Below are 21684 nucleotides of genomic sequence, written 5' to 3'. Positions count from 1 at the left end.
ACTAACTCAAATTTGTGATTCTCTTCAACTATGTTTTCTACCCAAGATCTTTGAGGTGCTAATTTATATCATTATTGATATTATAATTAAACAGGTGAAAAGCCTAAAATCAGAATGAGTAACTAACTTACCCCAGGCAACTTTATTTTTAACAACAGCAGAATATCAAGTGTCTTTTTTTTTTTCCGGTATACTACTCACCCGCAAAGTTCTAAGAATACTATCGCACAGAACCTAATATAAGACCCTTTCAGAGAAATATATAACAAACATTTGTTGCAGAAAATTTTTCAATTATTTCAATCCAACATTGCATTGATGCAATGAATAAGAGAGCTAACAGTAAAACATACATAGAACTAGGAAAACACGATTCTGAGTCTCGAAGTAAAGTTGTGGACATAGAACTGCTAAGGCTAAGCTGGAATTGGCACAGGCCATTTCTCAAAAACATGTAGTGCTTCCTTTATAGTTTTTGAATCATTTTCTCTTCCATTTAAGTAATGCTGCTCTCTTCCACTTTTGAACACTGTGATTTATTTGAACATAAAGGCCACACTACTCATTCTCCTATCACACCCCCATTTAAAACAAACTGCCTTAGCCTGCTTTAATACTTGAGCCCACTTACCCAAAATTCCTTTACTTGTCCCTTGAGTTTCCATTAAACCTCTACTAAGATTTAAGGAAAGGCTCTGTGTATCCCATCCACAAAGACTTGCTCCATTGACAAAGCTCCATTTCAACTTCAACAACCAAGGGACTACATTTAGTGTTGAGGGAGACTGCTAGTGTTGAAGTAGATAAGGAATTATCACTTAACTTACAAATTTGTAAAATTTTGTGCTATACTATGCTTCAGTAGTCTCTAAAACTGAGAAGGTAATCAACTGTTTCTGGTACTTTTTACACACACACACACACACACACACACACACACACACACTTCCTCCCTCCCCCTCATCAAAACAAACTTTTTGAGCTATATTCATTACTTACAGGAGATTCGCTGACTCCAAAGATATCTCTGACATCCCTGACAGATTGCTTGTTCTTTTTCCTCATAGTTTGAGTATAAGTGTTATATCTCTTTTTCACTGCAGCTGCTTGGATTCGAGTCAATGTAGAGAGCAAGGCTTTGCCATCCTCCTCTTCATCACCAGAGATCAGTGTAGATAAACCCACATCTTGCAACCATTCTGCTTCAAGTTCTCCTTCTGTAAATAACATTATCAAGGGGTTAGAACATTTTCTGTATGATTGGGTGAATTGCATATAAGTAGGTCCGTGCAAACACTGAATAAGAGATGTCAATAAACTATTTATTTATTTATTTATTTATTTTTTTAGTAAACTATTTCTTAAGACATTCTTTCCTCCACAGTAATTATGGGAAAGTCCTATTAGACTGAATAAAAAAGTTATATTACATTTTTAAAATATGTCAAATTTTAAAGTATTTTTTAGTAGAATAAAGTTAATTGGCAAATATGGTAAGGTATTTTTTTTTCTTTCAGAGGGTTAAATATAATCTATCTATGGACTACCAGTTCAAGAAATAATAAAATATGAATATTTAAACTTAAACTATACCAGAAAAAGAGAGTTTAATGGCATACATTGACTAGCAGAAGATTTTGGAAAGTTTTAAGATATTTCTTGATCTCAGTGTCATATCAAAATAGAGGTGACATAAATGAAAGTATTAGGTAGCTATGAACTGTTTTATCAATATTTTTACAAACATAGTAAATAATCTGGAACAAAGTATGTGTTCAACAGTTAGTCATCCTCTTACTTTTCTCTTTATTCTGAACCTTTTCCCTTTTTCAGAAGGCAATTTAAAAACTTAAAATTTGTCATACGAGAATCAATTACTATTGTAAATCAAATGTACAGAAATAATAAAGAATTCAGAATTGTAACATCCTGTAAAAGAAAATTCCCCTCTACATACATTTCTGGGAACTATGCTAAAGGCATTACCTCAATGAGGTTTGTTTAAAGAGCTGATTAGAGTGACTTGTAAACAGTCTGTCAAAGTATCAGTCCAGGAAGGAATCCTGGACTTATATCACTTCATCATTCATACATAAACACCGCCTTCTAACGTGCTGGTCAGGTACAATTTCTTAGCCCAGAAAATCTTTTATTTGCTATCTTGTTTTTATTGTTCATTTGCTTTATATGCTGATTCTTTAACAGAAAATGCATCAGTGAACTTAAACTTAGCTTTAGTTAAATAATAAGCCTTTTAGATTAGTGAGTCATGACTTTTCTTAAAACTCAGCTAAAATACTAGTTTTTGAGGACAAAATTTAAAATAGTTTAATATTAAAGTTTAATAACTGGATTTTTCCCTCTACCCCAGTAAGTAGTAATGAAAGAGTAGGAAGGATGAGCAATCAGTAAGGTCAGAGTAAACAAATTAGAGGTAAGGAAGATTCAAATCCTTGGAATCAGGTTGCAGACTATATAGGGCATTTATTTCCCACAGGAAATAAATATCTATGTAGAAATTACTTATTCTGATTTTTTAATCATAGACAATGCAATCCTATATTCATTACTCCAGGCGTCAGATACATAACTTCAACATGGAACACCCCTTTGAATTTCAGGTCCATGTATACAACGGCCTACTCAATATCAACTTGGCTCCAGCAATTATATATCAAACACAGTATTTTGAAACCTGAACACATATTCTTTATTCCCAATTCTAGACCTCTCTCAGTATTTTATATTTCAATTAATGAAACCCCCATCCACCTAATAAAAACAAGTAACCCAGGAGATATCTCCCTATATTTCATATATCAAAGTTAATATATCACCAAGACCTTTGGGATTACCTCCTTATTGTTTCTCAAAGTTTTATTCCTTTTTTTTTTTCCCCTTGATTAGACCCTTGACCCAAGCGACCTCCCACTTGAACTTCTACAGTGGCTTCCTAACTGTTCTTCCCATTCTTCATTCCCCCTCCACTCTGTTCTCCATATTACAACTAAATCAGTCTGTTCACAATGCAAATATAAATCCATTACACTTTCTAAAATAACAAAACAAGATTTCCTCACTCTTAGGATCAAGATTAAAACCCTTAACATGGCCTACAAGATATGAAGCAGTTAATCTTTTGGCCAACAGTTTATACCATGTTCTCTTCACCCACTCTTCTTTAGCATTACTGGCCAACTTCTGGTTTCTCAAAAATTCCATGGTTTATTTTGTAACAAGGTCTTTGGACATGCCAATTCTCCTACTTGACCCCCCTAAATAATGACATTTAATCCTTCAGATTTCATTTTATACATTCTTCCCTCAAAGAGGTATTTTTTGCTCTAAACACCTCAGACAATTCAGGCCTTATTGCTCTCTATCCCCATACAACAGTGTTTCTTTTGCCTTCAAATCATTTTCCAAAAATATATACTTAATTACTGTTTTCCTCCACTAGATTATGAACTCCATGTGAGAAGGAAGCATTTCTGCTTTTGCTTGTAACTCTAACATGTTGCACAGTACTTGCACAGAGTAGGTACATATATTTGTTTAACTCATTAAAACTTTCGGTTGGAGTACATAATTAATGAAATTTTCAATCAAGTCAGAAAATGAATATAAAATTTCAACTTTCACTAAAGTGTCTAGGTGTTGTTATCAAATATTACCTCAATAAGGAGAAAATGAATGAATGAATGAAGAATTAATAAATAAAATACTTAAAAAATACAGCAAAAACTTTTTAATTAAAAATTATTAATAAAATATTTTTTAAAGATTTATTCATTTATTTATTTATACAAGCACCGGAGACAGTCAGAAGCACGGGAGGGTGAGAGAATTCACCAGAGCCAGAGCGGGGAGCAGAACAGGCAGAAGGACCAAAGTACACTGCTGAGAGGAGCAGCAGGTGGCAGGAGAGGTCTGCGTGCCATGTGGGACCCTCGCCAGGCGGCCAGGGATAGAACTGGCACTGCAAAGGCTGCAGGGAGCTTCACAACCCAGTGCTCAACCACTGCGCCACGGGGCAGGCCCTTAATAAAATATTATTCTGCCCAACAAATGCACTGGGAAAACTGGACAGCTATATGCAAAAAAATGCAACTAGACCACTACCTCACATTGTACAAAAAAATTAATTCAAAGTAGGCCAAACACTTGGATGGAAGATGTGAAACACAGACTAAGCTCTCCATGACATTGCTTCAGTGATGTCCTTGGGGACTTGTATACCAGCAAGGGAAATAAAAGCAAAAATTAACAAATAGGATTACAAAAAATTTTAAAACTTCTTTACAGTAAAAGAAACTATCACTAAAACAAAAAGATACCCTACCATGTGGCTTTGCGCATCAAATACCCAGCAAAGGGTTAATATCCAAGATCAACAGAGAACTCAAGAAGAGGAAAACAAATAACCCAATCAAAAAATGGGCAGAACTACTAAATAGACATTTCTCTAAAGAAGGCAGTGGCAAAAAGGGCACATGAAAAGATGCTTATCATCGATTATTATCATGAAATGCAAATCAAAAGCACAATCAGAATTGCCATTGCACCTGTGAGAATAGTCTGATCAAAACGACCAGAAACAACAAACGTTGGTAAAGGTGGTAAAGAAAAAGGAAACCTCCTACACTGTTGGTGGGAATGTAAATTAGTCCCACCTCTATAGAGGTTTTGCAATATGTTAAAAATTGATTGCCCATATGATTCAACAATCCTACTCTTAGGTATCTATCTACCCAAAGAACACAAAAATATTCATTGGAAGGAATACATGTACTACAATGTTTACTGCAGCACTATTTATAATAGCTAAGTACAGAAACAATCTAAGTGCCCTAAGACACATGAGTGGATAAAGATGTGGTATATATACATGGTGAAATACTACTCAGCTATAAAAAAAGATGACATCTTGCCATTCATCACAAATGGAATTGGAGATGATTATGCCAAGCAAAGTAAGTCAGAAAAAGAAAGGTAAATATCAGATTGGGGGAAAAAGCAAAGGAACAACAACAAAAAAACAAAATCAAAGTAAACCCTTGATATCTGCCTCCAAAACTCAGATTACCAGAATTGAAGAGAAGGAGTCAAACTCAGATTACCAGAATTGAAGAGAAGGAGGTAGGAGCAAATCTACATAAACCGACCAAAACCTTGACTAACTTTGGACTAAAAAAGGTATAAGGGACACTCCAAACATCCTCTTAGAATCTACTAAAAGGCTAAAATAAATAAGCCAGGTAATATATTCTGCATAGAGCAAAGGAAAAAAAGTCAAGAATATGAGTCCAGTCAAGTAACTACTAGAACTAAAATTAACTCCTTTAGAAGAAAATAATGGAATACAGAGCGTAGGAAACATACCAATAATGTCACAATATTGCATTGTCATTAATACTACAATATCCAGGATATAATTTAAAAATGGACTAATTTATCCAGAGAAAAAGTAGTCATTAGAAAGTGACCCTGAGAAGACTGGTATTGGACAAGGTCGTTAAAGCAGTTATTAAATCTATACTCAAGTACTTAAAGGAAAATATGCTTATGAAGAGTGAACAGAGAATTTCAACAAAGAAATGAAAAGTATTAAAAAGACTGAAAGAAACCAAATGCAAAAAAAGAAGTTTAAATAAATTAAAAGATTCCCTGGATGGTAGGTATGCTCTATGTAGCACATAAGGTTAGAAAAACTAAAAACATCTTATACCCTAGGCTTGAAATAATGAGCAAATATATTAAAGATAGTGGGAGTCAGATTTCTCATTATTGGAGAACATGTCATGAATATAGGAAAAGGGATGATAACAACAAACCATGTCATGTTGGAATGGAATTGGAGGTTATCAACTTGAACTTATGGTTCAACTTACGGATAACTGTCTAGTAAGAGAAAAGGGGTGGGGATAAGAGGTATTTTACTTTTTATGAGTCTTTCTGTCATTCTGGATCTGAAATGACAAAAGTAGAGAAGTAAGTAAAAGGAGTAAGAATATACTTCATTGATGGGGAATAATTCCCTTGAATGGATTCTCATTAAATGTGTGGAGGGACTTTTTATTTCTAATGGCCTATGAAGGATACTAACTGCAGTACATCTAAATTATAGTCCTACAAAAAAATAAACTTACAGAATAGGGAAAGAAGAATTAAAAAGTTTTTAAGGTTTAAACTTGATTGTTATCTTGAGGTCAATCACTGACTAATTCATTATTTGGTGTATACTTATTAAACATCTTTAGTTTTTCTTGGCTATCTTATGTATTTAGTTGTTGACAGGTAGAGGGTATAACTTCTGCTTTTTACCTCAGCCAATAATTTTGCTCCTTTAAAAAAAAATAAGGACAATTATATCCCTTCATTCACTCATTTTTGTCCTCAACTTTCTTCTTTTTAGTGTCACTGAAAACTAATATATTTGACATAGCTTTTGTTTTGTGGAATACAAAACAATCGTTTTCTAAATACATCAACACTAGTAAATGCTTCACTTCACTTTGGATGGAAGCTACCCTGAGCCAGTGCAGCAGATAGAAATCAGTGGAAGCAAGTAGTAGACACGCTAAATTCTACCATTTCATGTATTAAATAAATAATGGGATGGATTCTACCTGCCAACCAAAGAGAATATGCAAAGAAAGTGAGCACATGGGAAAACCAGTCGAGCATCTTACCATCCACAGGCTTGACCTCCGCTGACATCTGCTCTTCCTGGCCTCCCATGCTGTTCTCTTTAATACTCTCTATTTCCCGCCAGAAATCCTCCATTGAGGCGCTGTCTACAGAGGCTTGTGAGTTGGATCGACTGAATGCAGGGGGATGTAGGGATTCATTGGAGAGCATCCTGTTAATTCTTCGGCAGCGAGGAATGGATTTTCTAAAGAAAGAACAGTATCTGTTAATAATAAAAAAAAAAAAACAACTGTGTTTTATGTCATAAATAACAAAAGTGAATTGAGAAATGGAGTTAGTGTGGTAGGAGGGGTTGGGCTGAAGAAATAATCTCCATTCAGTGGTGGCCCTTTTTTATTCTCTGTAATTCATAATGACTCTAGCTAGGTTAGAATCATCAGGATTTGCCTCTGTGAAGTGTCTCATATGATATCTCATATGACAGGAGATTGTAAAGAGCTGGCTGCTGATACCCACAAGGATGGTTACTATATAAAAAAAAAAAAAAAAAAACAGGAAACAAATATTGGCTAGAATGTGGAGAAAATGGAACCATGTTGGTTTTTGGTGGGAATATAAAATGTACCCTTTGTGGAATACACCCTTTTTGGAAAACAATAAGGCAGTTCTTCAAAAAATTAAATTTGGAAAATTTACTATAGATGTGAGGCATCCAAAAGGGGAGAAGAAGAGGAGGGATGCAAAGTAGTGGAGAGCATAGCAGACTATGGCGGAAGACTATGGGTGCTTTGGTGGTGGGAGAGCTATAATGGCCACACATAAGGGGAGAAATTCTACTTTGTCAAAATATTAACAAAGATTTAAAACAATGGTACTTCATTAATTAAAAAATAAATTAAAAAAAAGAAAAATTAAACTTAGAGTTACTATATGATTCAGAAATTCCTATTCTAGGAAATTCCACTCAAAAGAATTGAAAGTAGTGCTTTGAAGAGATATCTATATACCAACAGCATCCAAAACAAATGAAAAAAAAAATTGAAACAGAAAAAAAATCCAAAAGAATTGAAAGCAGGGACTCAAAGAAGTATTTGTTCAGCATAGCAGCATCATACAACAGTAGTTACAAGGTAGAAACAGCCCAAATGTCCATCAAGGGATGGATAGGTAAAAATATTTGGTTACACACACGAAGCAATATTACTCAGGCTTGAATAGGAAGGGAATTCTGACACATGCTACAATATGGATGAGCCTTGAGGACAATATGCCAAGTGAAATAACGCTATCACATAAGGACAAATAAGATATGATTTCATTGCCTTAAGTAATCAAATTCAGAGAAAACCTTCAGCGAAATGGTTTTCAAGCACTGGAAAATGAAGTAATTGACAAGTATTACATTTCCTAGGAACAAAATATTTGATTAAACTGGAACACTACATACAGTTCCCTATTATGAAAAACAAGTAGTTTTTTTTTTTAAAGGATTTATTTATTTATTTATTTATTTGTTTGTTTGTTTGTTTGTTTGTTTATTTATTTATTTATGTATGTATGTATGTATGTATTTATACAAGAACCGGGGCACAGGCCAGATTCGCGGGAGGGTGAAAGGATTCACCAGAGACAGAGCTGGGAACAGAACAGGCAGATTGACGAAATACACTGCTGAGGGGAGCAGCAGGCGAGACAGGAGAGGACTGCACACCATGTGGGACCCTCGCCGGCCAGCTGGGATCGAACCAGTGCTGCAGAGGCTGTGGACAGCTTCACAGTGCTGCGCTCAATCACCTGTGCCACAACGGGAGGCCCCAACTAGGTTATTTTATGCAATATAATCTTCTTGTTTTTACATGACTTTTTTTCTTTTGCTTTTTCTTATTGAGAGTGGGTATGCAAACCCTTTCAAAGTATGTCTGCAAGGTCGCCTTCTTCTCCTTAGGTTCAGGTGGAGGTGAACCAAAAGATGAGACTCTCCGCTGTTTAACCCAAACAAGAACTCCCAGATAGAAAGAGGTAACCAGAGCAATAGCATAATAATGTTCATGTAGGAATTATGACTTGCTTAGGACAAATACATTTTGATACATATAGGGAGGGGATTGCTATCAAATTTAGTCATGCCCTAAAGCATATGTAAAGCACACTAAAAGCCATGAGATCACAAAAGAGAATAAGTAATAAGATTGTGTGCTTACATTGTTCATACTTCTAAGAAATTTTGATTTCTAAACCACCTTTTAGTAACCATCTCTGTCATTATATCACTGAGCCTGTTGTGGTAGAATACTGTAAGTTGTTTTAATTTTGAACATTAAGTTAGCACATTTATTTTTTTTAATTAAAATCTAATCAATTTAGGAAAATATTAAAAAGTGACTTTTTTCTATTTTCCTAAATTGATTAGATTTTAATTTAAAAAAATAAATTGGTTGATATAAGTTTTTCACTGGATTTTTTTTATTCTGAAAAAATACACATTCCAGTGGTTAATATATATATTAATCAACACAAGTATCAAGGTAATTATCATTTTCTTGATTCGTTTTAGGCATTTAAGGCTTTTTTCCCTTTTGCAACAAGCTTCATACTGAAAACCACTAATAAATTCACAAAACCCAATCATATAAAACATTTACATCTTGGTAAACTATAAACAATCACTACTACTCACATAGTTTACTGCCCTCCATGTTCCATAGTCAGAAAAAAATAGACTTCCCCTAGTTCTGGAATTTTTTAGGTTTATTTATTTACAAAAATCAAAATGGTTAACTTGCAAAAAATTATAGTCTTGCCAGAGACAAGGACCAAGGTTTTCTAAATTATAATGTAGTGTAAGTATAAAATTTAAATAAAGTATAATTATATAAAGCATCAACTGAGGGTTTTCCATCTGCATCATGTCAATATTATTCTAAAAACTGTTTTACTTTTCCTACAAATGCATGCTGTACACATCTTTTCCATGCCAACAGAGATATCTCAATGGCTGTGTGAGGTAGCATAAATTATCTTAGAAAGTAAGTAAACATACAGATATATTCAAACACTGAAAATGTTTGAAGAGGTGAGAAATTTGGACATAAGTGAATTTTAGAAGATGGGGAGCAGATACTTTTATGGTTAATGATAATTTAGTTATGAAACGGTTTCTTATACAAACAAAGGTATACCGATGGGTTCTTAAAGAAGAGTCACCTCAAAGCTCGGCTTGAGGATCAGATAAAATACAGGCCATGAGCATGTAAGTAACACACTAATTTCACCTCTTGCAATCCACCCAAAGACCACTTTGGCTGTAATGATCAAATTTTTTTTGGCAAAGCCGTCAGGCAGCATTTTTAGGGCAAATACATTTGGACGAATTCTCTTTTTCAGTTGAGGATTCAAATGGTTCTTTCTTCATTCCAGGGTGGAGTAGGGACTATGACCTTCCAGTCTTAAAGCATTATGTAATTGTGATCTTCAGGCCCATCCTACAGTTTGATGAGCCTTATCTGCAGCTTCATACCTCACCATATTAGGATATAATAGAGCATGAGCTTCATCAGCTGCTCATGTTTTGTTTTGTTTTTTTTTTTCCCAAAACAATACTAGGAAAACATTACATGAAAAACATAGTGCAGTTGTATTATATAGCAACAATTGTTGGCAAAACACCATAAAATTAAAATTAGATATTCAGTGCATGGTAATCACCATGAATTCAAAGTGGCATGAAGAAATATTTTATTATTGCATTTTTTCCTCTATTGTCTTTTTAAAAATCACATGTACTGTATTTTAATAATTATCAGAGACCTACAACTTAAAACTGTTTGCCTTGAATTAGTATTTTACAACTTCGGACAACATAAATATCTCACAAAAGTATGATTTTCCCTCTATCTTTTATATCATCATGCATGTTGCTTATTTACAAGTTTACATTTTATATTATTGTGGTTGCTTTAAATGTCAATAGTCTTCTCTTACATTTTACTCTTCTGGAGCCCTTTATTATTTCCTGATATCCATGCACCCACAATGGATCATTTCCCTTCAGTTTTGAGAACTTCCTTTGGCATTTCCTCCCTTTCCTCAGCATTTCTTGCACTGTAGATCTGTTGGCAATAAATTCCATTAGATTTTTTTCTGAATATATATTTTGTTCAATCTTTATCTTAATAAAAAAGGGCAAAGCACTCAAGGCTGGTAGTTGTTGTTTTAAATTCCTCTATAAATTGCCAATCCATTGTCTTCTGGGTTCTTGATTCTGGTGAGAAGTTATTATAATTGTTACTGATGTTCTAAACACAATGTGTTATTTTCTTCAGCTACTTTTGATAGATTTTTTTATCTTTTGTTTTTAATGGTTTAATTATGAAATGCCTAGATTGTGGTTTTCTTTGTATTTATTCTGCTTCAGGTTTACTGAGTTTCCTGAATATGTGGATCAATGTCTTTTATCAATTTTTGGATATTCTTTTTTTTTTTTTTTTTTTTTTTTAATAGAGGCATGTTTTTTTTTTTTTTTTTTTTATTATTTATTTGTTTGTTTGTTTTGTTTATACATGCACTGGGTACAGTCAGAAGAGCGGGAGGGTGAGAGAATTCACCAGAGCCAGAGCGGGGAGCAGAGCAGGCAGAAGGACCGAAGTACACTGCTGAGGGGAGCAGCGGGCGGCAGGAGAGGTCTGCGCGCCATGTGGGACCCTCCTCCGGTGGCCGGGGAGCAGCCGGGGATCGAACCGGCGCCGCAGAGGCCGCGGGCAGCTTCGCAACCCAGCGCTCAACCACTGCGCCACCAGGGAGGCCCAATTTTTGGATATTCTTATGGATTTTTTCTTCTAATATTTCTTCTGCCCTATTCTCTCTTCCACTTCTGGAACTCTAATAACATGACTGTTGGACCAATTAATATGTCCCAATGCCCTTAAAAAACTGATTTATTTCCCCACTTTTTCTCTAATCCTCATATTTAGAAAATCTCCACTGCCTTATCTTCTTATACATTTTTTATTTCTTCTCCAAATCGAGTCTACTGTTAATTCCATTCACTGAACGTTTCAGTTCTACGTTGTATGTTTTCATATCAGGAATGTACAATTAGTTCTGTAGATATTCTATTTTTATGTTTACATTATTCATCTTTTCATCCATTTCCTCCATTTTCCTCTAATTTTTTTAACGTATTTATCATCGTTATTCACAAGTCTCTGTTTTTTAATGGCCAATATCTGTGTCATCAGTGTGTTAATATTAATCAAAAAACAGTCCATTTTATATAGATCACATTTTCCATTCCCCTTATATAACTCCAGTTACCATATGACTTTTTGTTGTAGGCAGACACTTTTTTAAAAAAGATTTCTAGAAAATAAATAGTTATTTCTCCAGACAGGCAAGATTCTCTTCTGATAGTGAGAATGAGGTGAAGATCATTCATTTCAATCTAATTAGGTATTGAGCTGAGTGTGGGTTGCACTGAAACTTTAATTTAGTTATAGGTCACCTCTGGTTCCAGATGGTTGAGTGGAAAATCTGCCCTATGTGCATTATAGGTTCTTCCTCTGGGGAGACTACAGGGGAGCTACAGAAATGTACAGAAATCTCTTTACTTTAGAGTTCAGTTTCTAGCCTCCTGTGTTTCTGGGCTCTCTCCAAGGCAGATAATTATCAGGTGTAGAAAACTAATTCTGCATGGGAACTTTTTCAAATTCCAATGTGCTGTACCAGAGCAGGACAATTATCAGTTTCATTGGTGTCTCCTCATGCCAGCAGAGTCCCAAGCCCTTGCAGGAGTGATCCTTTGTCCAACAGTTCACAGATTCAGGGTAAGACATTCCAGGGAGGGAAATGAATGCTGGGCTCTCCACACACAAGGAAAGCTAGACCCTCACTAAAAGTTAGCTCCTTCAGACTTTTATCCAATACCTCTCCATTGCAGTTAAAACACACACCACCCCATGTGCCCTGCCCCCCACACACATGATTTTCTCATTTCTCTTTTTTTCTCTAGTTAGAGGGAAACACAAGTTGGCCACAAACTAGTCTATGTCCTAAGTGGAAGTGAAACTTCCATAGAACATTATAAACATATCAGATGTTTTAATGTTGTATTTGCTAATACACTGTTTGCTTTGTCTAACCACAACTTCGATTATTCTGAGTATTTTCCAAAGAACATTTTAAAAAGACATACTTCTTGCTTTTATCATCGGACCTTTAGTTATTGCTTACTTAATAGAAAGTTTCAAATTATATAAGAATTTTACATAAAACAGGTCATATAAAACAATTTCACATATAACAATATATCATTCACATTACATCATTTGATCTTTATATTAACTCCATGAAGTAACCAAAGCAAGTATCACAGTACAATGAGGAAAACAGTTACTGAGAGTAGAATGGAGTAGGGACACAGAATTCTCCATTGCAATGACAAAAACACACAAATTATTTTCTATGACCTCATGGTCCAGCACATTTTGTCCTGAAACTTCTCCAGTCTCACCTTATATCACTCTCCCCTGGCATTACTACTTGGTTATGCTAATCTTTTCTCAAGTTCTCTACAAAACCAAGCTCTTTCTCCGTGTAGGAAATTTTCTTTTACTGTTTTTTCAGCATGGAACATTCTCCTGCTACTTCCATAGCAAAATGCTTCTCATCATTCAGCTCTCAACCTAGTATCTCCTCAGGAAATCATTTCCTGGAGACCCTAACATACCAGTCCTTCAAGTTATCCACCACCACAGCTTTCTGCATTTTTTTTTCTCATTTCACTAACAATATACACTTCTTTTATTTGTTTATATCATTTTGGGGAAAATGTTTCCCCAAAAGAATATAGAAAAACTGGGCCTCCCTGGTAGTCTAGGGGTTAAGTCTCAGTGCTTTTACTACTATGACCTGAGTTTGATCCCTGGCCAGGGAGTTAACCCACATATGGCACAGGTCTAAGACCTCTCTTGTCTCGTCCACTGCTCCCCTTAGCAGTGTATTTCAGTAGATCTGCCTCCTATGCTCCCCATTCTGTCTCTAGTAAATCCTTTCAACCCCTCTGTCTCTGGCCTACATCCCAGATCTTCTATGCAAAAATTAAAAAAATATATATATAGAAAAACTACATATGTCTTATTTATACAGTGTCTGGCAAATGAAGGGGACTCAGAAATATCTTCTGGGTGAATAACCAGTAACAGTGGAACCAGTATATGAATTCAAATATTTTCAATCATGTTCATATGCTTTCTCTATAGTAATCTTTCTTAACATCAAAAGTCCCCTCTAGTATCTGTGTATCTTGGTTTAGCTACACTTATTTTTATACCAGGGAAGGAATATAATGAACTGAATTTAAAAAAAAAAAAAAAAAAACGAAGTTAGCTCAGGTTTGAATGTAGTTCTGCCACTTTCCTGAATCTATGACCTACAGTGATCTATTAAAACTTTGTGCTTCCTGGGATCTCCCTGGTGGCGCAGTGGTTGAGCGCTGGGTTGTGAAGCTGACCACATCCTCTGCAGCGCTGGTTTGATCCCTGGCCACCAGGGAAGCAGACCTCTCCTGCCGCCTGCTGCTCCCCTCAGCAGTGTACTTTGTCAGTCTGCTTGCTTTGCTCTCCCGTCTGGCTCTGGTGAATTCTCTCACCCTCCCGCGCTTCTGACTGTACCCAGTGCTTGTATAAATAAATAAATCTTAAAAAAAAAATTGTGTGCTTCCATTTCTTAATCTATAAATTGGGAACATTAATCATTACATTTTGTTGAGTTAGTATGAGGATCGAGTTAATATCTGTAGGCTACATGGCACATAGTAAGTCCATTACTATCATTTAACTAATTTGTTAGCGAGCTCATTGATTTAGAGTCAGATTATACTAGGCAATAAAATATCACAGGGGGCACTAAAATGTCACTCAAAATGAGATAAATAAGACTGTCTGACTCAATGCCATTGGCAACTTGTTACCCCAACTCCTTTCGGTCAGACTTGGCCATTTGACACAATTCTGAACAGTCACATAATGAAAACTCTTCTCCATGGTTTCAGTCAACTCTTGTTTTCCGTTATAGGTGCTGTTCTCTTCTCTTCCTCCTTCCTTCTTGGAATGTGGACAAGATGACTGGGACTTCAACAGCTATCTTATAACCATAAAAGAAAAGCCGAGAACAGTGCTGTAGCCAGGCATGATCTTAGTTCATCTCAGAAATAACCTAAGTGCTGCCTATCTCTCCACTTCTCAAAATGCAAATAAAATACACTATTTAAAAAAATCTATTATTTTGTGGCCAAAATCTTCCTTAACTGATATAATTGGAAGGGATACTTTAACAAGTCATTTGAGATGGGCTAAGACTGTCAAAAACCTGGCTCCTAAAGAAAGTGGTATCTAATGTAATGATTTTCAATTTTAGGAGCTGTTAAATTGTTAGCCTAATCCCATGCCTTGGTCTCATCTTAATCAATATACAATGGAGTTAAACTTCATCCCTAATGAAGATATTCCTGCCTAGATAAACAGGAAATATATTTATATTGTTTTCAAATCAAATATATTTCAAGAGTCTTAGGAAGAATAGATTCATACAAAAGATTTCCCCTTCCCTTTCTGAAAAGAAGAGGACTGAATTCCCCATTGTCTTGGTCTCTGAATGATACTGGTGGCCACACAGTTCGGTCATCTAGAGAAATCATCTTGGATCCTGATACATGGGCCTCTGTAACAGGGGTTCTCTGGAAGAGACCCTGGCACAGTCCCAGGAATGCAGCTGTTTGCCTCTCAGCTTCCTAGGGAGACCATTCAGATAAAGTAAGAAGACAAATCCCTTGTTTTTATGCCCTGACTTCTCAGTAATCTAGGATTTTAACATGCTTATAAACAAGCTCAACTTGGATGTTTTGCAAAAAGCACTTGAAAGGCAATGCTGATAAAAGGAAGCTATAGTTTCAGAGTAACAGAAGTAAGAGCATAGAAGGGGTCCCTGCAATCCTTCTCAGGCTCCATGACTCTGTTTTCCACATTATCCTGGCATCCTCTCAAGCTCATCCTGTTTTCTTTTGTCTTTCCTGGCCTGCCTCAGCCCTCTTAGGGGAGCAAAGAGAAAGCTGATGAATTTATTCCATCAAAAGGTAAACAGGTCTGCCTGAACCTCTCTGCTGGCAATAAAAGATACAGAAAAATGTGTTTGTAGATTAGGGGGAGGCTTAAAACAGCAAACAAATCCTCAGTCACTCAGCAGGAAATATCAGAAATGGTTTACAAGGTGGAATTTTTTTATTAACCAACTGAGGTTTAGCAGCAATTAAATTTTTATGCATTTATGTATCACGTCGGAGTACAGTATGGGAATAGGAAGAGAGGCAATGGGGAGGAAACAACTTCATACTGTTATACACTGAATCCCAGTGACTGACAAAGGGAAGAGGCTCACATGGAGCAAAAGCTCTTTTGTGACAGAGAGTGACAGAATCTCTTCTTGGAGGTAGAAGACAGCATGCTTTTCTGTACTTCTAGCTATCCAAGTAAAAATAATTCTATAGGCTTAACTTTGAAAGTGATCTATACTGTGTTCTAACTATTGCTCTACCAAGAAAAGGTCACTAAAATATATCAATTATATCGGTTAATATAAATATGACAAAATCAAAATATTATCTGTTATTTCCCCTGCTTTGGCAGAGTAGAGTGGGAAATGGGAGTGACTATTAAGGGATATGGAGTCTTTTTGGAGTGAAATGTTCTGGAATTAGATAGTAGTGATGGTATCACAACTTTGTGAATATAATAAAAACCATTGAATTTTAAAAGGGTAAATTTTATGTTATGTAAATTATACCTTAATGAAACTGTAGAGGAAAAATTACCCTTTTTTGAGTTTTGGTAATTAAGACAGTACAAAAGCTCGTGAGAAGGTAGAGTAAGAAAATTCTCATTTGTTGCTGGTGGGTTTGCAAAATGATACATAAAAGATATTTTAGTGGTTTCTTTCAAAATTAAACAAAGCTTTACCATTATATCCAGTAATCACACTCGTCAGTATTCACTCAAAGGAGTTGAAAACTATGTCTACACAAAAACCTGCAAACTTACATTTTTAGCAGCTTTATTTATAATTTCTAAGATTTGGAAGGAACCAAGATATTCTTTAGTAGGTGAAAGGATAAATATACTGGAGTGCATCCAGCCAAGGGAATACTGTTTAGGGCGAGAGAGAGAAAGATCTATCAAGCTATTAAAAAAAAAAAAAAAAAAAACCACAAAGGAAATTTAAATGTGTACTATTAAAAGAAAGAAGTCAATCTGAAAAGAAGAGATATTGTATGACTCCTTCCCTATGACATTCTGGAAAAGGCAAAACTATAGAAATTGTAATCAGTGATTTTTAAGGTAAAAGGTAGGAAACTGATAGTGGCGGCTGGGGGGTGGGGGATGAGCTGATGGAGCACAGAGGATTTTTAGGACAGTGAAACTATTCTGTATATCATAGCAATGGATACATGTCATTATACGCATTTGCCCAAATCCATAGAAAATACAACACCAGGAATGACCCCTACTATAAGCTATAGTCCTTGGGTGATTAAGCTGTGACAATGTAGAGTCATTAAATATCAACATAACAAATGTACCACTCTAGTGGGGATGATACTAATGGAAGGCCAGGCTTGTGTGTGGATAGTTGGCATGTGGAAATCTCTGTATATTCTCCTAAATTTTGCTGTGAACCTGAAAGTTCCCTCAAAAGAAAGTATTAATAAAGTGCCATGAGATTTAAAGTGACTTAGGAAAAGTCAAAAACGATGCAAGATTTTAAAGACTATGGGTTTAGAAAGATTGAAAGATACGTCTGTGAAAGGCTAGTGACTGCTCTGAGCAAAGACAAATAATCTTAACCTGTTCAACTAATAATCATCTCAACAAGTTCCTAAGTGGCTGCCAAATCTGAATATTTTTATATCCTGTCTTCTTAAAAACTAATATGCAGTTTATTAACTTAACTTTGGTGAAGCTCAGTCAATAACACAGGCAACTCTTTTTACCATTATACTCAAAGGTAAGTTAAAATAAGGGTAGAAACCTAGTTTAGTGACACCTAATCATTGCTCAAAGGCTCATATTTTTTATTCAATTAAGAGATAACCGGGGGAAAAACTATGAAATATAATATGAGCAAAGGACAGCTTTTTCTTGCTTTTTAATAGAATTCTATCTTTTATCCATTAGGTGTTATATGTCACAGGAAGAGTCTTGGTGTTTTGTGCTTCTGAAACTACTCTTCTCCACACAGTCTGGATAAATAATCTTTGAAAATCCTATGTTTATTCCCAAAGTAAGTTACACATTCTCTCTATTGTTTAGTGCCAACTTGCAGTATATATTTTTTATTATGTGGTTTTAAGGGGCCTGATGCAGCTGGTATTGCTATACATGACTTTCAGAGTAATAAAGCAGATGAGTCCCTCCTTCTGTCATCATCTGAGGGGCTGCCTTGCTTTTCCAACTCCCCTTCTGTCTTTCTGGTGCTGTGATGATTTGATGGAATACAACCATGTAACTGACCTCTGCTTCCTCCACAACTCTGGTGTCTATTTATTGTCATTATTACCCAGTCATTAATTTTCAGCCATGAAATGTGAAAACTATTCTATACATCTTTATACTGTTTTTTGATTTTTTTCTGTTGCCCCTCTTCAGCTCTGAAAATTCAATAATAACAGGATAGAATCACAAACAAGATGAAAGGATTCTGGTAGTCCCTCTGTCTTAGAGAGCAATGTGGTCCACCTGACAAGGCTTTCCCCTGGGTGGACTGGCTTTCTTCCTCATGGGAACTTGTGTCAGCTTACTTTAAACTATTCAGTATTAAATCCAAAGTAAAATATAAGTCTGACTTATTAAGTGTTGGCAGGAGTGAGGTGGTCATTTGGAATATTAATTATCAACAAACTTTGATCTCTGTTCTTTCCCAATATACTTTTTCACACTCAGATTCCCTCCCTGATGGTTTTTAATTCTATAGGGTCCAACTGAGCAATAACCATCTTATGTCCATTTACTTTTATTGACTAACTTTAAGATTGCTGCTTCTTAACTGCCATACAAAAACAATTCTGAATTGGAAATCCATAACTAGGGTTTCCACTGAAACAGAGAATCCTCGAATTAGAGAACTGAGAGGGAGTTTGAGGAATACTCAAATAAATCACATTTCACAGACAAGAAAATTGAAGCTCAGAGAGGACAAATAATTCATCCAAGATCACAAAGCTAACTATTAGAAACTACACTATAAAATAAAGTTGGTCTCCTGAAGCTTAACTCTATGCTCTTTTCCCCAATGAACAGTCACCTTGTTCATTTTACGTAATGTTCTTCATTTATCCCAAAAATTTTACTTTACACCCTATCTTAGAGATTATGCTATATATTCCTTTAATCTATTTCTCAAAAAGCACAATAAAATAATCAAATGTATCTTTTTTTTAACTTTTTTTTTTTTTGTGGGACCCTTGTGGTGGCCAGGAAACGAACCCGGTGCTGCAGGGCAACTTCGCAGCTCAGTGCTCAACCGCTGCACCACCAGGGAAGGCCCTCAAATGTATCATTTTTTAATCATCAAGGGGTAGGGAAAGTTTTTACTAAAACATAAAGACATCTATATACAAAAGTGTCTCACAAGATAAAAAGTTCTTGGGCCTCCCTGGTGGCTCAGCAGTTGAGCACTGGGCTGTGAAGCTGCCCGCAGCCTCTGCAGCGCCGGTTTGATCCCCTGCCGCAGGCGAGGGCCCACATAGCACACAGACCTCTCCTGCCGCACCCGCTGCTCCCCTAAGCAGTGTATTTCGTCAGTCTGTGTGTTCTGTTCCCTGCTCTGGCTCTGGTGAGTTCTCTTACCCTCCCGTGCTTCTGACTGTACCCAGTGCTTGTATAAATAAATAAATAAATCTTTTAAAAAAGAGAGAAAATAAAAAGATAAAAAGTTCTCTAAAAATCTAAAAGTAAGCTAATAAAATTGGCAATTGTAGCAGACCAAATACACTAGTTATATAAGTTGTATATGAAATATATATAGACATCGTAACAGAAAATTGCTATATATCTGATTTAAAAGGAATATATTAGTATTGTTAAATATTAATCACACATTTTAATTTATCCATTGGTTGTCATATTACAATATACCCAAGTCTCTTGAAATAGTGTCAATATTTCATATCTTCTTTTTTGAAATCACTCAAAAAAATAGGAGCTAAGACTTCCATTTTACTCAGTCTTTCTGTGGCATGTAGATATTTGCCAAGCTTCATACATAGCCAAGTAAAATAATAAATTCCAAATTCACATTTTTATCATTCATACTATTAATAATAATAATCAACAAATCAAAGACATTTTAAATTAATTCTCTCTGTTCAAGCAAATCTGTTGAGCTTTCATGCATTTTTCTAAAAACACAAATGACACAAAAGAGCTAGGTCTTGTATTTCAGTGCATTTACTCTTATTATGGGCCTCCCCGGTGGTGCAGCTTTTGAGCGCTGGGTTGCAAAGCTGCCCGCAGCCTCTGCAGCGCCAGTTCGATCCCCGGCCACCGGGTGAGGGTCCCACATGGCCGCAGACCTCTCCTGCCACCCGCTGCTCCCCTCAGCAGTGTACTTCAGTCCTTCTGCCTGTTCTGCTCCCCGCTCTGGCTCTGGTGAATTCTCTCACCCTCTCGCGCTTCTGACTGTACCCAGTGCTTGTATAAACAAACAAACAAATAAATAAATAAATCTTTTTTTAAAAAAATAAATAAATAAAAAGGAACCTGCCACTTTGCAATTAATATTTTGTGTGTGTTTTTTTTTTCCCCTTTGATGAATGGCACCTTTGTGGGATTTCAGTAAAGACTATCCTCCTAGGAAAGCATGTTTGGCTAATGGAGCAAGGTTGAGCACCCAGTTGCCATCTTGTCATTCTCATATAATAAGCAACCTACATCACTATATTCATGACTCTGAATTCTTCTAGATGACTCAGTTTCCCATTTATTTCCAATGTAGAATTCTTCTAGGAAAGTACTGGTCTCCAGCAAAAATTCTGAAATCACATATTTAAGAAAAAAATGTTCTCTTAAATGTTTGATAAATGATAATTTAAATTCATTAATGAAAATTTAAAAATTATGTGGAAGTTGAATATTACCTATGGCTCTTTGAGTAAACTTGTAAAAAATGTGCTCTTTCACAAAAGACTTCTTGGTTTTATTATCCTAAACAGAAAAGATGAGAAGAAAAAAAACTATGTATTTCTCAAAAAAAGGCATAAAAACAATATTGTAATAGAAAAAAAATAGATCTATAGTGTCAAAAACCCAGGAGGATAGTAAATAAAAGTCCCCCAACCCCCTTAAATTATATCTTTGTTTTTCTGAAGTTAGAAAACACAAAATTGGTATACCTGATGCACTTAATGGACACAGATTAAGTGGAGACTATATATTTTAGTATATCTCTCAAGGTTCCACACAGCTATTTTTGTCTATATTTATACAAACCCTCTCACCCTCTCACAAAGCTCTCACATCAGAGTTTAGACTTAGTCATGTAGTAACTTCCCAACCTTAATTCCATTCTTGAGCACTCCCCTCAGGATCATCATCCAACATCCCACTGAACATTACTATTTGGATGTTGCAATGAGAATGCAAAATAGCACATGTATTTCTTCAACCACAGATTAATGACTGGGTGTCTTAGCTCATGCTTTCCCTATGTTTGGAATCCTTCCTCCCACTCCTGACTTAATTTAAGATCTATTTAGATGGCCTTTCCTGAAGGAAAGATATCCTCAAGCCTATTCTGCATTCTTCTCAATGAGTGCTAATAAGATTTGAGACAATCTATCAGTGCATCATAGATATTTCCATGGAAGACACAAAAATAATTTGTAGGTAAGTACTTTAGAACTCACAAGAAGATACAGGTCATTAAGCTCAAACACTTCCTCGAATAAGCCCCAACTTTCTCAATAATCAGCCAAAATTTTAACTTGGT

At 35.6% G+C, this 21684-nt stretch overlaps 1 protein-coding gene across 8 annotated transcripts in view; it reads right to left on the bottom strand.

Annotated features, from left to right (window-relative positions):
* Positions 1-21684, bottom strand: part of ARHGAP28 (Rho GTPase activating protein 28) — a 202747-nt gene that overhangs the window by 61715 nt on the left and 119348 nt on the right. For 7 of the 8 annotated variants that reach the window (XM_054694201.1, XM_037508819.2, XM_054694200.1 and 4 more), the window contains 2 exons: positions 6693-6895; positions 1000-1217 (listed from right to left, as the gene is read on the bottom strand). In XM_054694201.1, coding sequence (XP_054550176.1) covers positions 1000-1217; positions 6693-6861 — 387 coding nt within the window. In that variant the 5' untranslated portion in view covers positions 6862-6895. Of the gene's footprint in view, positions 1-999; positions 1218-6692; positions 6896-20627; positions 20729-20833; positions 20901-21684 lie in introns of those variants that run through there. The other variant, XM_037508816.2, reaches the window with a different exon arrangement.

Source organism: Talpa occidentalis, unplaced genomic scaffold (assembly GCF_014898055.3).
Source record: "Talpa occidentalis isolate TD23 unplaced genomic scaffold, MPIMG_talOcc4v2.1 talOcc4.13, whole genome shotgun sequence".
Taxonomy (NCBI): domain Eukaryota; kingdom Metazoa; phylum Chordata; class Mammalia; order Eulipotyphla; family Talpidae; genus Talpa; species Talpa occidentalis.
The sequence above is the reverse complement of the archived record's forward strand: the minus strand, read 5'-3'. Positions and strand labels throughout refer to the sequence as shown.